The 16,746-nt window shown below is 38.0% G+C and overlaps 1 protein-coding gene across 1 annotated transcript in view; it reads right to left on the bottom strand.

Annotated features, from left to right (window-relative positions):
- The window catches only part of ofcc1 (orofacial cleft 1 candidate 1), a 119,465-nt gene that overhangs the window by 84,517 nt on the left and 18,202 nt on the right, over positions 1-16,746 (bottom strand). The window contains exons 9-11 of the mRNA XM_037533795.1: positions 16,030-16,269; positions 7,479-7,742; positions 4,419-4,560 (exon numbers count right to left, since the gene is read on the bottom strand). Coding sequence (XP_037389692.1) covers positions 4,419-4,560; positions 7,479-7,742; positions 16,030-16,269 — 646 coding nt within the window. The remainder of the gene's footprint in view (positions 1-4,418; positions 4,561-7,478; positions 7,743-16,029; positions 16,270-16,746) is intronic.

Below are 16,746 nucleotides of genomic sequence, written 5' to 3'. Positions count from 1 at the left end.
CAACGCTGGACTACAACTCCAATATCAATGCATCACTCATTTTAAATAGTGTAACATATACTGCATGTATACATATGTATAAACAAGAATAATAAGTTTGTTATAAGACTATTAAGTTCTGGAATATTAAAATATTCATATCGCTGTTATGAAAATCAAGGAAGATGGAGTGAAAAGAAACACGTGAATCCAGTAAAAGTGTGAGGACTGAGCTTTAAAGATATTCCTCTGCCCACCTTTCCTCACTGAATGTGATTTTCATTGGAGAGTAGTTTAAAGCTGTCGGTCCACTCTGCAATTCCGGTTTTGAAGGGACCCTTCCATCTGAACGTCGTAAGCGCACCCGAAAGCAATGCAACCCGAACTGATCCATATGCAAATAGCGCGCTCACGTCAGCTCCGTTTACTCGAGTAACACCCTGACGCCCCACGAGGGACACCCTTTGATCCGCCATTCCAGTTTCACTCAGAGTTCACCTATCCTGCCAGATCCTCACCTGCCCACCTCCCCCCTCCCCCACTTCCTCCAATAACACCTGGCTCCCTTTATTTTCCTCCTTTTCTTCTCCTTCCTCTGCTCTGTTCTTTTCTCTTCTTTCTTCCTCTCTTTGGCCTGTGCAACAAGGTGCGGAACATAAATCTCCCAGAGTGCCTCGGTGCAAGGAGGACACTTCCCCCCACTGAGGGGTGTTAGGAGCACGGTGGGAGGTCAAAGTTCGCGGCAGAGAGGAAGTGACAAGCTGTGAAATGTAAAAGACCAATTTCTTCCACATGTTTCGGCACTCGGAAGATCAGCACAGAGCTGTCAGCCGGCATCACGCTTAAAATGGGACAGGTTGCTACCCAGCAGACCTGTCACAACTCATTTGTAATTAAAAAGCCTGTGTGATGTTTAAAGCAAAGCACTGCAGAAACTTTTTTACACTCCATGCTGTTAAATAAAGATGAGTACTGCAAAAAAGGCCATATTATTAGCAGAGCAACGTCTTTTCCTGCAAGATCAATACCAAATGAGCCTGCATTTGATTCGTCTGATGGCTTGAGCTCAGAGAAAGAGGAACGGTTTTAGGGTGCAGTTTTGGGGGCTGCAGGTAAGGAAAGATAATGGCTCATTGTATACACCTTTTCTAGAGCCCAATCAATAAATCATTTAGCGAGTAATATAGGCTGACACTGAGGTCCTATGGATTTGTCAGTATTGGTGAACAAAATACATAAATAACAGAAACATAAAAAATTCATATTTCACATCTAAACAGCTAAATAAATATATTCTATTCATTTATATCTTAGTAGAGCTCACTGATCGGTGGTGTACGAGCTCAAAGTGTAGGTGGTTCTGATAGAAAGAGGGGAAAAATTCAGAGTCAGTCACTCCAACACTGGTCATTTGACTTTGCACTCTAAGATATCTTCTGAAAATGATTTTAGTTTAGCAACAGACAGCTGGAATCAAGCCTGTGCTGTGTGCCATGTTTGGCCTGCTAAACTAAACTTTGAGCTTAGCCAAAAAAAACTACAGTCCCAAACACAGAACAGGGATGATTTCGGCTTCCTGTCGCTCCAACACTACACCGACTTCTGCTCTCTCAGACATTAATCTTTATCATCAAATTTTGTGTCAGCAGAGCACCAGTGAGACAGAATCAAACATAAGGTGTGTCACTGTTTGGGTCTATAATCTGCTCACTAAGCTAATGTCACGCTACAGATCAAGTTACAGATCTAAACCTGAAGGAAACGGTTTAGCAGATTTGTTATGTTAGCTAAAACTTGCAAGCTAAACTAATGCTAGCCAGGGCCTCTCTCTTAGTTGGCAGGACTGTTCACCTGGCACTGGCACTGTGTTCACCTATTGGGTGACCATATAAGCAAAAAACTTTTTAGACTTTTTTTTATATTTTGAAATAATGCAGGACAAGAGGGCAAACAAAATGACTGGCTTTCCGTTGTGAAAATGCAATGACGTTTGGTCACCTCTTCAAATTATTAGCTATTTAATCAAAGGAAATTGGGCGGTAAAAATAATATTAACCAATAATAACATGTTTTACCTTCCACTCCTATCAGCCCCACCTGTCAACCAAAACACTGAGCAAACAGAAATTTGCCACATTATGGATGTAATTTCCAATTTATTTGAATTAACAATTGACTTTAAGAAATGACACAGCTGACAAGTAACAGCCACATCAGTAAAGCATGGTTAAAACAACTACTGAATTATGTTTAAACTGTTTTGGCTGATGTTATGAGTTTTCAGATTAGGCTCATTAAAATCAGCATCAGGCACAAAAGTTTTATTTGGTCGGACTCTGGAATGCCTCTACAATAAACCTACACAACTAGTCAGACCATCAGCTATTTAAGAAGTTTTTGATTGTCCTGCTAGGTCCTGAAATCACAACAGCACTCCAAATATCAGAGAACACAATAATTTGATGCACTACTGAAAACACTATACATAGTGAATACAACATTGCAGCAAAAGAGAAAATAATTATGTCATTATGCCACAAAAAGTCTAGAAAACATAGAGGTCCCGCTAACTTGTAAACATCAGATAAATAAAAACATCATGGCATTATGGTCTGACTGCAACAAAAAGGAAAAAATGGACTTGGTCCATTCAAAGGTAAAAGCTGCTGACATGTTTACTAATACTTGTGTGGAGTGTAGATTTGCAAATCCCCTGTCCTAATCAGTCCCTCAGACAATCCGAGAACACATGCAACGTTTTTATGCTTTAATCTCGGTTATCTGCTGTTCTCCAAACACTCACCAACTCAAAATATCAAGATGTTAATAATGCCTGATGAAGCTGAATGAATTCCTAATAGAGATTCCTCACATACTCAGTTCTAACATGTGGGAACCCATATCTTTAACTGAGGATTTTGATTTTGGAACTGTATGGTATTTCCTAACAGTGTTATAAACCTGAATGACATCATGATGAATAGGGCCAGGTGACCTGAGGAGTGGACATTGCTATAATGATATTATTGCATTAACAAAGAATAGTGGCCTTCCATATTGTATAGATGGTTTTACCTGATATCAGGATCAAATTCCTTGTTCTTGTTAAAATAGATGTTCTGTGCAGTAAAATACTACAAAAATGTCCTTAGTGTTAGAAGTGGCAAAATCACATTTTTTACTTTTATTATGATGAATAACATCACACTATATAAAAATATGCTTTTTGAGCATATCAAGGCTTCGTTATGAACACTGATCAGCTGAATGCTTTCATAATATTGAGAGAGCAGAATTTATCCTGGTTAACTAGATTTTGTGCAGTGCAGCATACAAACATTGAACAATGTTAAATAGCATGTTTCTTTTTTACTCTGTTCCAAACTGTTAAATCTTAGAAAAATTAAATCATAATATTTATCATGTATTGTCAAAATGATGTATTAACATGCTATATTTTTGCCATATCACCCGTTCCTACAGCTCGGTGTTAAAAATAAGTTCAAATATCATTATTATCCAAATATATAATGGTATCAGATGATACTTAAGTTTGTATTAATAAATTTAGAATAATCTCCGGTTACCTCCCACAGTCCAAAGACATGCAGTCAGGCCAACTGGATATGCTAAATTGCCCCTGGGTGTGAGTGTGTCAGTGACTGTCTGTGTCTGTCTGTCTGCCCTGCGATGGACTGGCGACCTGTCCAGGGTGTATACTGCCTTCCGCCCGAAGACTGCTGGAATAGGCTCCAGCACCCCCCTGCGACCCTGACGGAGAAGCGGCTTAGAAAATGGATGGATGGATGGATTATTAAAGCTTCCTGTATACTGGCACTCTAAGCTGTATGAATGGTTTTAAAACCTGACAAAGCTTGTTTTGATTGGAATGTTTTGCTTGGTTCTAAAAAACCTTTATTTAGTTTTATGCATTGTACACATGTACAAAAGACAGATCAACCACCAAAAACTGTATTCACAGGTTTTAGCATTTTTTCAAATGTAACAGCACTATTTTGCTGGAGCACTTAATGAAGTACAGTCAAGTATTGAGATATTATTTATTTGCTATTTTGCCCACCCCTAGTCATGAAGAACTTGAACACTATATGAACTGAATCAGGTGTGCAAGAGCAGGTAAACACAAGGTAGACAATATCCAGGGCTCAGATCAAGTTGCACTAGAGCATCTATCTAGTGTAGAAATGATACTAAATAGTGTGCATCTGGAACACATGATGCATCTTTCTAGAGCCTTCTCTCAGGGGATGTTAAGGAGGCTAAACAGAAGAACATCATTTACTTTCTCTGCATGAATGCCCCAGCAGATCCACCCTGGCACCTGCCACTCTGCTACAGTGTGCATGCATGTGTTTTAAGGCAGGGGGTGCATGACATTCGCTGGCATTTCTCCCCATGCAGGGGGGTAGGGGCTCTACCTGGCAGGGAGGAGGAAGAGCAGGCAGAGGCGGCCACATCAGGAGGGGTCCCTTCACTGGAGCTCGGCTGGAGACCAGGGGGTATCTGCAGGGTGACTGTGCACTCCGGAACCACTGGGACACCTCGTGGGAGCCTCTTAACCTACACACAGAGAAATCTGAGTTTTAAAAAAACCAAACAATAAAAATGGACTTAACTGAACATTAAATGCATTTAAGTGTATAGAAAAATATAAATGGTTTTGAACTTTGCAAAATAGAAAAAAGAAAAGGAAATCTTTTAAAAAGATTTATTTAATAATACTTATCAATACACAATGTTGCAAAAGAGCATACACTGATGTGCCCATTCATATACATATATATATATATATATATATATATATATATATATATATATATAAAGATGTATTTATTGCATATATAGAACAATGTTTAGATGACTCAGAGCTACTGGGTTAGCCCTGATGAAATAAATGTTTTTTCCATAATGCTAATTCATGTAGATTTCCAATATCTACATTTCTATAAATACACATGTATGTGTATTGGCACATAAGTGTGTGAAAAATAACTCTGCATCGGCTCACAATTCTGATATGCATCCCTAATCATAATGAAATTTAACAGTTAATCAAGGCTAATTCATTAAAACACACATTGTAAACCATATGTTTTTTAACTGAGTAACTGAGTTTAATGAAGTTATCACAATAGCCCTACATTTTGCTGCTGTTGGGATAAAACCTTCATTTTTGGCATTTTTCAGTTGTTGACATAATTTGAAAACACCTGTTGGTCTTAACAATGTACATAAATTTCATGATGATTGGACCAAAAGAAATGGCCCAAAATGGCTTAGAAAGATGTCTGGTTCCATTAACTTACATTAAAAGAAAAGTATGTTTTTTCCTTCTCCTGTAAAATCCTTATTTTGGATATATATATATATTTGCAATCAGTACTTTTATAGTGAGCAAATGCTCTAGCATTACATTTTCAAAAGCAAAAAAAAAGTCTGTGGGTATTTTAAAGGACCCCTACCACAAAAAACAGTATTTGCCTCCCCTTTTCTTAAACAAAGGAGTTTGATGTTGTATGTAAACAGATTTAAAACGTTCCATTCACTCCCCAGTCCATAGAGTCCAAATCTTACTGTTTGGTATTTAAAGCTTTTGTGATGTCACGAAAACAAACATATTTACATATAACTGCCTATTCAGCCTAAAGCAGTTTCAACAACAGACCCAACAGTCAACTTACATTTTCTTTAAAAGGCCCATACTCTACATTTTCCAAAAAAATGAGCACTGTGTGGCTAGTCTGATAAAGTCTTTTGAACAGAATAAAAAAAGAACAGATTTCATGATCTGTCTAGTCGGAATGCCCAGGACCAATAAGCACAGAAGATTGCTATCACACAGAGGTTGCACAACATAATCTACATCCTCCTTCCTGCATATTTTCAGTATCATCAGGTTCCAATACCAGGATGTTCTACTGGCTAATTCGTTACAGTGACTTCACTTCCATTATCCTTTAATAGTGTATTAGTGATATTAATCCATCATTCATTAGTGGTGTATAGAGACAGGATAAGCAGATCCAAGCATGCTCTGAGAGAAGCCATTGTTCTGTCTCTTAATTCAATTAAGCTGTTGAGTAACAGGATCAATGCATTTCCTCAAATGCGTCCGGATATGTTTAGTAAAGATGCGGTTTGTTTACAATCTGGCTCCAATTTTCAATTTCCTCGCAAAAGCCATTTACATACATACACACACATGCGTGCATCCACACACACGCACATACACACGTGTACACACATGCACCCCAGGCCGGATTCCCTCAAACAGATTCCTATTCTCCAAGCAACTCACAGGAGGAGACTATGTTGGCCCACTAGTTCAAACAAGTTTTCTTTCTAATTTTTTTTAAACAGGGCTCATCTTTCTTTTTCATACAAAGGTCTACGACAGCCACTGAGAACACATTCTGTTTCTGACTGTATACCCCTACATATCTAAAATGGAGAAGTACAGTTTCAGTCTCAAGTTACAAATATTTTGAGGACACATAAGATAATGCATTGCTATACAGTATTAGAAAGGGGTGGGGCTTTAGATTAACTGTATGTATGTCTCTTATAACAGGCATTAGATGCAAGAATAATATAGAAATGTATGCTGTGTGCAAGGCAAATCATGTCATATACCTACGAATAAAGTAATTTTTATCGAGACGTTCACTAATCAGTGAGAGTATTCTTGGTTAGAAAGAAATGTCAGTCAACCCACTGTATTTATTTATGTATTTACTCATTTATTCATTTATACTAGTGAATTGTAGTTAAAAATGTAAATACAAATGGAGGCATAGATTATGTAGCTAGCATGTGTGAGTACATGTTTAAGCATCACTCTATTTTGCTAAATTTATTGTACTTACTGTATTGGACAGATATATCTGTCGTGCAGCAGACTGGGTTCTGAATGCTACAAGGGAAAAATGTTTAAAAAGTCCTCTGCATGGTTATTTGTAATGGGGAATCTAAGACATTAGATTTTAAACACTGCATACAGTATTTTAGACCCAGAAAAACTTTGAATATAATGTACAATTTAAAAAAAGGAGAGGCACTGTCATGCTATATTGTAGCTAAACATAAATAAATAATGCAATAAAAAACAATTAGATCCCTCGATATGAGAGTTTCAATTTAAGGTGGAAACTAGTTCTGAGCTACAGTCTAATGTTTTTTTTTCAGTGTCATAAATTACAGCGCTATATCATAATTATATTTATATGAATGTACATAAAATAATAGTGTACATACTATTTCATTATATATGTGTGCTATATAACACTATATACATTGGTAGGTGAGGGTTATCAACTTCTAGCTGAATAGCAAGCCTAGACTGAAGTACACATTACTCGAGGACAGCTCTAGCTTGACAGGCAGGTTTGTCAAAATAACATTTATTCTATTCCACATCCATCTATTCTATCCATTCCACACTCGGTAAATATTATATCTAAAAGCTTGCAAGACTGCACCTTGAAGTACAGATTGCAGAGCCAGTTGTCCAAGTCAGTGGTGAGCAGCTTCTCTATTTTACTGAACTGGTCGAGACCTGGGTGAGGGCGACCCCGGAGAAGGGGGGTGCGGAAACTGCCCTGGATAAGGGTAAGAGAGCAGTCACACACGGGGAACGCCCCCCAGCCCACCACACTGCTCACGGGACTCTGCTCACTCTGCAAGCACAAAAGCCTGAAGACCAAAACAGTAGAGGGCAGGAGGTCAAATGATGCAGGCAAGACCTGAAAGAGAGAGACATATGTAAGAAATTAATGATCCCCAACAAAGATATTAAAAGCCAACAGTCAAATTCTTAAAAGTCTAAACGGTAAGTAGTCCTGCTTATCTGAATATTTAAATATCATGCACGAGCATTAAGGGTTGCACAACATGGTCAAAATACCATTGTGATTACATTGCTATCTACTGCAGCTACCATATAACTGGAAATATACTAAAAATACATTAGTGAATCCCTGATGTAACATAGGTAAAGCACTGGCAGTTTCATTTTTAACCAAACTGACATTTGAGGGATCATGTAAAAGCCTTGATTGATCCAAACAGCCAAAGAAACAGAACTGGGGCATGTAAGGGCTGCTTCAAAGCATACATCGAATGGTTACAGAGCTCATTCACACATTGCATTCTTCTATAATATCAGCACTGAGAAGGCAAATATAACAAATAGTAAACAATATACTGTGCAGCCTTGCAAGAAACGGATTTAAGAAGGAAAAAACCAACCTCACAAAAGAAGCACAATCAACTCTGCAAGGCATAAAATTTTTTTGGCTTTCAAAAACGAATTTGACTCATTATCTCATCTATGCCACCTCTGTCAATTATATCACTATTAACTGCTACTGCAGTAGAATGGGTTCTCTTTTCGATTCTTGGCCTCTTGTAGTGTTTCTTCGACATTCTCTTTGAGAGTTTTTGTATCATCTTCACAATTCAAAACCACCATTTGTTGATTAGGAACCCGCACATGTCTGTAAGGCTGCTTTGTGATAATATTACTGTAAAACACACTATGCAAATAAATCTGAAAACAGTTCAACTGAATTGTTTACCGTTCCAGCACCAGTTCATCTGTTTCCAAAAGGTGTAAACATAACATCAAACTGTGTCAAAATCACTGGGGGCATATTTAGGTTTAGCAAACAGTGGGTCACAACGACCGCACATTTTTACTTCCATCCTGCTTTCTGTGCTAGAGAGAGAGGCCAAAGTGTGGAGATCACAAGAATTTACGCCACATAACCATAATGTTCGGAGGCACACGCTGAGGTGAAAACATGAGCGCATGCCAGAAAAAAACACATATTTAAGAGGGAATTCAGAAGGATTTAGCCATGATTTATTGTAGCATGTGTAACATGCACACAAGCTGACAGCCATGCTGGGGTTCACATGCTTAACAAACACAGATTCCTATTTACTGGAAGAGTGGGAGACAGACCTGCGTCGCAGCGTTAAAAAATGAAGTGACAGAGAGGAGCTCAGCACTTCATCAATCATGCCGGGGAATATTTCATCCCTCTATTAGTCGGAATGGCAAACGGAAGAGACTTGTTTTATCACATTCATCACGTGTTTCCCCTCCCCAACACTGCTTCCTCGCACCTGAAAAACGGCAACCGTTCTCTGACTCAGGCTTCAAATTTATTCCATAATCTCTCGCATTATGCATATTGGGGGAAAAAAATGTATTTCATATGCCTAATTTACTGAAAGAATAACCAAAGTGCTATAAATATCAGTGAGAAAATGGAGAGGAAAAGAGAGAGTAAGGCAGAGGAAACGATTACAGATGGCATGATAGGAGCGGCGCACAGTACATTTAGTTTTTTTGCTAAATCATTTTAAAAGCATTTGAGAAAAATTAATCATTTTTATCTGCACACCTCTGCTACAAATGACAATGCAAACTTTGTTCCTAGCACCTGCTGTTTATGAAAATATATGCATAAAGATCAAGATTGATCTGGTATATTGGCAAACATTTCCTTAATTTGTGCAAATAATGCAACGTACATTTAAAAAATGGCCTTTTTGAGTCAGGGCTGTTGCAAGAATCCCTCCGGTTGTGCTGCAGTCTGAGGTTATGTGAGTCCAGTTTGTTGTCAAGGGAGTCAACAGTAGAAGAGTGATACGGAAGGAATGATCATTCATAGTTAGCCCTTAGCTCAGCATGGATAGCAGCCTGTAGCTGCACTTACATTTCCTTTTGCTGGATGTCTCTGCATTACAACACAGGCTCTGGGCCTGCTCACAATAAGCAGCTTCTCATCTGCTGCTGATGTTGTGGATGGCTTGTAATACTTATCAAAGTCTGACGGTTGTTGTAGATGTTGATATATATATATATATATATATATATAGAGAGAGAGAGAGATAGATAGATAGATAGATAGATAGATAGATAGATATGACATATGTGCCGTAGGTTTATCTATATATTGCTCAGTTTTGTTTTTACTATTTTGCACAAAAAATATTTTCAATTTACTTCAGTTGTCAAGCGTGGCTCTCTTCAAAAGTGAAGGAACATTCCAGAGAAGTAAGACACTGTTAACCTGCAAAAAGGTCTTCTTATAGATCTATTTATTTTCTATCTATTTCTATCTATCAAGTTTTTTTTTGGAAATGAAAGAGCACAATTTCACAAAAAAACTGTATATCAATATTTGTTTTTGAACAATGAGCTATTTTTCAAGTGCTTTAGAGGACGTCCATCAAATAGTGACATGCTCCACTACTCAAACACTTTAATTCTATTACCTTATAAGAAGAAATACAGCCAACATGACTAATACAAAACCACAGCTTTTGTTAGGTCATGCATGGCTACTGTTATCATTTGACCTACTTTACTTGGCTGTACAATTCTGGGATGTTTCAAGCTAGATCTGCTACCAAATTGGACAGGGCTTAATCATTTTTTCTCTTTGATATAAAATCCAGCATTTTCTAGTTGTTTTGACCTGATACCTATATTGGATATCAGATAGATGCCATCTCTATAAATAAAAGAAAAAATAAGTAGAATGAGGTTCTCTATGTTTACAGCCTGACTGAGTGCCCTAAACTAGAGGAGTTTCTCATGTGGGATGGTTAGAACCACATGCTGCAAATCACTACACGCTGGCTTTAGAGGGAACCGGCTATTAAACCATTAGAACGATCATGTTTCATTCAAAACAGACTGGTGTTTTCTATGCAAACTCAAGAAGAAGTGGGGCGAGAGGGTGGGGGGATAGATGAGGGGGGGAGGAAAAAAAAAACAGACATTTACGTAGGCCCACTTCGCTTGAGTTGGTCTCTTTCCGTCTTTTAAGGAAATCAATTAAAAGATTTAGCTAACAGGACAGAGAAGCCGTGGAGGTTCCGGAACAATGGCAGGAGAGATGAGGGGCCTACAAAACTCAAGAAGAAACAATCACAGCTGGCAAAGCAGCCCGAGATTCGCTTATCATCCTCAGCCTTGCCTGGACTATTGAGGCTTGCACATCCCACTTAAAGTAAACACTTCAGATTGTGGGGACAGACAGTCATGTGCCTCCACACTCAAATCCAGAAGACAGATCAAATCTCCACACAGCGCGTCCCCTTCATACCAATGAGAAATCCAAGACTAAAAGAAAGGAAGAATCAAGGAGAGAAAAGGGAAAAAAAAAACGATAAGCTGCCACATTCCACCTACTATTGCTAATTCCTCATTTCCTCTCCGAAAGCACCAAACAGAGAAAGAGAGCTCTAACGTGGGCACTCCAGCCAATCACGGGCAAATCTGATCAGATTCTCCAAAACAAACAGCAGCAGAAAAAAAACAACAAAACAGCAGCAGCAAGATTGGCAGTAATGGAGAGCTGGAGGATGGATGGGAGATGTGACGGGATGCAGGGAGTGCTCTCAATGGAGCGCTAAGTATTCTACAGTCTACAGAGAGAGAGAGAGAGAGAGAGAGAGAGAGAGAGAGAGAGGAGTTATCTCTAATCTTTGTGTTAGAAGTACCTTCACAGTATATCTACAGCATACACACAACAGTTTACCTGAGCATCTGTTATAACATTCATTTGTCCTGAGTCCATGTGAAGACTCAAACAATATATTCTCATGATGCAGTGAAAGGACAGACACCATACTGCTTCTGTGTATACACTGTATCGAAATCTGTCATAAGTAACATGCATAATAACAATATTAACCTAAGTAAAGAACATATCGGAAATAAAGAAATCCACATCAACAAACTGTTAGTCAAGTTTGCAGACTAATTGTCTGCAGCACTAATCAGGATCTGCACAACAATAATGTACTTGGAAATATAAAACCAATGACAGCATATAGGATAAACAGTCACTGTATAAATCCTCGATTAAAATCTGACATCACTTGCATTAGCCTAAGGCTGTACTCCCTAATATCAAGCATGGACATACAGTTTGCACATTTTAATAGCAAAGTACATGTACATATTGTGCATTATATGTACTCCATGGCTGCAGTACATAAAGTTCAATATTGCTTTTCTCAGTATATGGGTCCTTAAAGCTGCTTATGAAATTTGTTACTCATGAAAGTTTATAATGCTGTTAAAATGTTCTTTTTAAATATTTTTTTTTCTTTTTCCATATTCTACCAACGTGAGTTTACATACCTCTGCAGGAGATGCTATACATTTCTCTCCAGCATTTGTTCTTTCATCCTCATTCCAATAAAACGCTCTGCCCTTATATAAATGAATTATAAAGCTCCACTTTGATTTACATTCATGGATGAAATGTCATGTTTGAGAAGTTGCTGTTTTATTCATATTGGATCCCTCAAGTAAAAGTCGAGAGCTTTCTCCAGTACATTCTAATAGAACGTCTTTCAACACCCTTAAGCCCAGACCACACCAACTCAACACTCTCCTACACACACTACCATTATAATGTTGGCAGTTGGCTTAAGGACATTCATGAAAAATCACTGACAAGTCCAATGAACCAGTATGAAACAGAGATGGGTCAAATGGGTGAAAAGTAAGCAAAACATCTCGATTCTTTGAGGCATTCACATGATCCAAAAAATCTAAATAGGTTTGGTCAAAAATAAGTTAGACCAATATAGGTCAATCCTAAACCATATCATTTCAAAACGTTCATTAAATGTATTTCCAATATACTGGAAGGTACATTGCAAGTGCACTATGTAGCAATATGATTAGAGTATGCCATTTTGTCAAGTCTTACGCAGCACTAATCAGAATACTGAACCACTGCTTTAAATGGGAATTTGACAGTTTTTCAATCATTTATGCATGTAAAGAATTTAAACAAAGTCACACAGAGAGGTTTGATGTGGAATGTACCATTCTAGAGAAACTTACAGAGTCACAAACATGACAATGTCTCGAGCGTTTATAACCCCTGAAAGCTATCACATATAAAGCTGGTTCACAAAATTATCATGAATACATTGCCTGATGCCTAAGCCTCTGACTACGTTTACATGCACTCAATAATCCGATCATAATCATATTTCTGCAGTTATGCAATTTTCAAATCGACACATAAACATCAGACTCCAATCTAGAAAGAGCTGGATTTTAGCTCAGTAATCAGATTTCTCGGTGCATGTATACTCTTACTCGGATTTCTTTCGCATTTCTCAATCTGCACGTGTGAGGAACACTGTACCAGAATAAAGCAAGGAGACTGCCGCAAGATGATGCAAAACACTTCTGGAGTGACTCTGAAACAAACTACATTCTTGATGAAATAAAGGATTTAATATTCTTCATCTTTTAGATGATGTATGTTCATATTGTCATGAAGTTTAAGTTTTACACTGCGTTTACGTCATGTCTTCTTCTGTGAGTTTACTGGCCGGTTGTGAGGCAGAAATCCACTTACTGCCTCATGTACATGCAGAGTTTTCCAATTATCTGATTACTCAAGTGACTGGATTGCTGACAAAATCAGATTTTTCGCAGTTTATTAAGTGCATGTAAATGCACAGACTGTTTTTTGATAGTTTTAATGTAAGCTCTAGACCTAAAACCTTTTTTAAATACATTCATGGTATAGAGCTATGTGAAGGACACTGTAAGGTAAAACAGAACCCAAAGAAAACTTTAAGCACAATTTTATGACAGTCAAAATACATATGTAGGTGAACTATTCACTACAGACAGCAAACATTTGTGTTGCAAACCCTGGCTTCTATCACCACAATTTATAGCATTATTTAGATCTCAGCGATTGAACTAGGAACTGATTTATGAAAGAAACAGTAGATATCCCATTAATTCAATCTCTAAACGCACCTTTGTAGGGCTAATGTGAAATTAAGGTCCATTTCGGGAACTGTTCAACTGTGTAACTGTTTGCTTTTTTTTCAAATTTTGCAATATTTATTGAAAAATAGTTTAAGATATCACATGATAGCTGCTGTGATAGACTGAGACAGATAACTGTTGTTTGTTTGGAGACAGACATTTAGCAAATTTCAGCTTTGGAATTCACTTCAAAGGATATTCCCCTCACTCGCCGGCCCCCACCCTTCCCTCTGCGGACGAGGGAGTGTTAATGGAAAACCACCGTTGTCAGAATTACTTTCAGATGAGAAGAGTGTGTTTTGTGTTTCTCATCACACGTCTGTATCCTGAAAGACTTGTCATCATCTCGCTTTTCCTTAAACTCACTCTCTACCTCTCTCCCTCCCTCTTGCACTCTCAGCCTCTCTCTTAAATGTACAGAGAAGGCCTTGCTGAACCAGCTCCATCCTAAGGCATCTCCATTCACTGAGATGAATACAGTAAATATGCATCAGTCGACAATTCAGAACAAATTAAAAAGACTATGGAAAATAACACAGATGCGCTGCAACAGGTTGGGATGTGACTTTCAAATTTTCAAAAAGCAGATAAATACAGGCAGTTCTAACAGTACACCTGCAAGTGCCTTCATTTTAGTCCATCTAAGGCCAAAGAGACAATGCTCCAATATGAGAACATTGCTGTAATCTCTGCACCCTGTATTTCACAATTATTTCCTATTCTGAGAAGCCATTTGCACACTTTGGCTGACTGTGTTGACTGAGTTTCTCACACACACACACACACACACACACACACACACACACACACACACACACACACATTACTGTTTTCTTAACCTCTTCCTGACCACTGAAACAGTGTTGTATTTTGATACCATTCACTTGCTGCTTCACTTCCTGTCAAAGGTTTTGGGACAGTTGTCTTCTTATGATGCTTCATAATTTTAATTGCATTATTTCAATTAAAGGGACAACAAAATTTTTAAAATCATACTATCCCTACACCTGTTATAAACATGTTTACTTGCATCCTACAGTGGTGCTGCAGTAGCCTCTTGAGTGAGATTTTATGGTTTGAACCATTTCGGGGGCAGGATGTTGTTTTTCTTTTTTTTTCATTCACCATCACAACAAAAGAACAAATTACTCAAATGACAGAAATGTTTCATCAGATGAGGAGGACAACACAGTAACAGGTAGCTGGCTGATGACATCATTTGACTGCCTATTTTCTGAGGATCTATGAAGAAAAGCCCATAGTAGGTCCACTGTGCCTTTTCAGTTAAAAGAAATTTTCTCATTTAGCTCATGATTTCATATGAAGCTTTTAATTGAAGCCACAATACATCATAGGTAATTGTAAAAAAACAATACAAATGAATTAAATTACATATTTTAGTGGATGATTGACAACATGCATTTTGGTTTTCTGTAGAAGCCGTTTTGATATAATGCATTTTTCATTAAAAATGGCCCTGGTGTTACCTTTCTTATGTGTAACACCAATGATGATCGGTAAGACCAGTAACTCCCATGAACAGATAAAAAAGTGGACTTTTCTATAGAACTCAAACTTACATTTACATGTACTTACATTACATGTTTTTCTTTATGATTTTTCACAACAACTGAGGTAATGCTAGCTTAGATGTATTTATTAGTCTACAGATCAATGGCTACACTACCAGTTAACGCTGGCTGACACCACAGGGATCCTCAGTGGTTGTAAAATGTATACGCAGAATGCATGTACTGTGGTGAGGAAACACCGATGTACAAAAACATAAAGACAATATTAAATCATGAATTCTGTCAAACTGGTGAGGTTGAGGGATAGAATGGTGCGATACAGAACACCACATAACACAACAAATAACATATCAAACTCTAGTTTGGATATGGATATTCCTAGGCTGGAATGGACCTTAAGTAAAAGTTCAATTTACGCTAATGCAATTTTTGAATTGTTTCTATTAGTCCACTTATAAAATAAATTTTTTACACAGTGTTAAGGGAAGCTGGCATCCTCAAACTACACTAAAAAAACTAACAAAAAAACAAAAAAAACAAAAGGTTTTGATCTGACAGTGTTAAAATGTTTTTTAGTAACAGCAAAACAGCAGTTGATTAATATTTACTGATATATTTTGCATCACTTCATGTTCATTCAAAATGTCATCACTGGTGTTCGCTCACCACGCAGAAGCTCTGGTTAAGTTGCAGGTCTGTGTCGCAAAAGCGGCCCTTGTGCACTACAGGTTCTGTGGCACCGTTCCACTGCTGCTCCTTCAGCTGGGACCAGTGCAGTGCAGGGCCGCCAAGCTGACTGTGCAGGGACACACTCACACTGTACAGACCGCTGCAGAGCTTCTCCCTCACCGCCCGTGCAAACAGCACACACACCTCCACCGGCTGAGGAGTCCGCACCCACTCCACCTACAGACACAGAGAGAGACTGAGGGATAAGCAGATACCAATAAAAGGGTGATTTTGTCAGTCGTGATGTCATTTCACCTCAGGAAGTGACACTTGTTGGAATAAGTCTTTATAAATGTTTATATAGGTTTGCATCATGTAAGGCTTACGTAGGTGTTGAGTAGCCATCTTCCTTCAGTGATGTATTACTGAATATAACTGAAATTTTTGACTATTCTGACAACCTACAACATATTCTATGTGTATTCTGGGATATACTGACAATCACAATATATTCAATTTACATTTTGGAATAAACCAACAACATACAACACTATACCTCATTTGCATAGGGGAAGATAGAAGGATAGCTCTTTATAGAAAAGAGGAAGACAAAGTGAGAGGTATATAGACAGAGATGGAGAGACTTAGAAAGAAGGAGAGAGAGAGAGAGAGAGAGAGAGAGAGAGAGAGATGGAACCAGACATAGAGAGAGAA

Source organism: Pygocentrus nattereri, chromosome 24 (genome assembly GCF_015220715.1).
Source record: "Pygocentrus nattereri isolate fPygNat1 chromosome 24, fPygNat1.pri, whole genome shotgun sequence".
NCBI classification, from domain to species: Eukaryota; Metazoa; Chordata; class Actinopteri; order Characiformes; family Serrasalmidae; genus Pygocentrus; species Pygocentrus nattereri.
The sequence above is the reverse complement of the archived record's forward strand: the minus strand, read 5'-3'. Positions and strand labels throughout refer to the sequence as shown.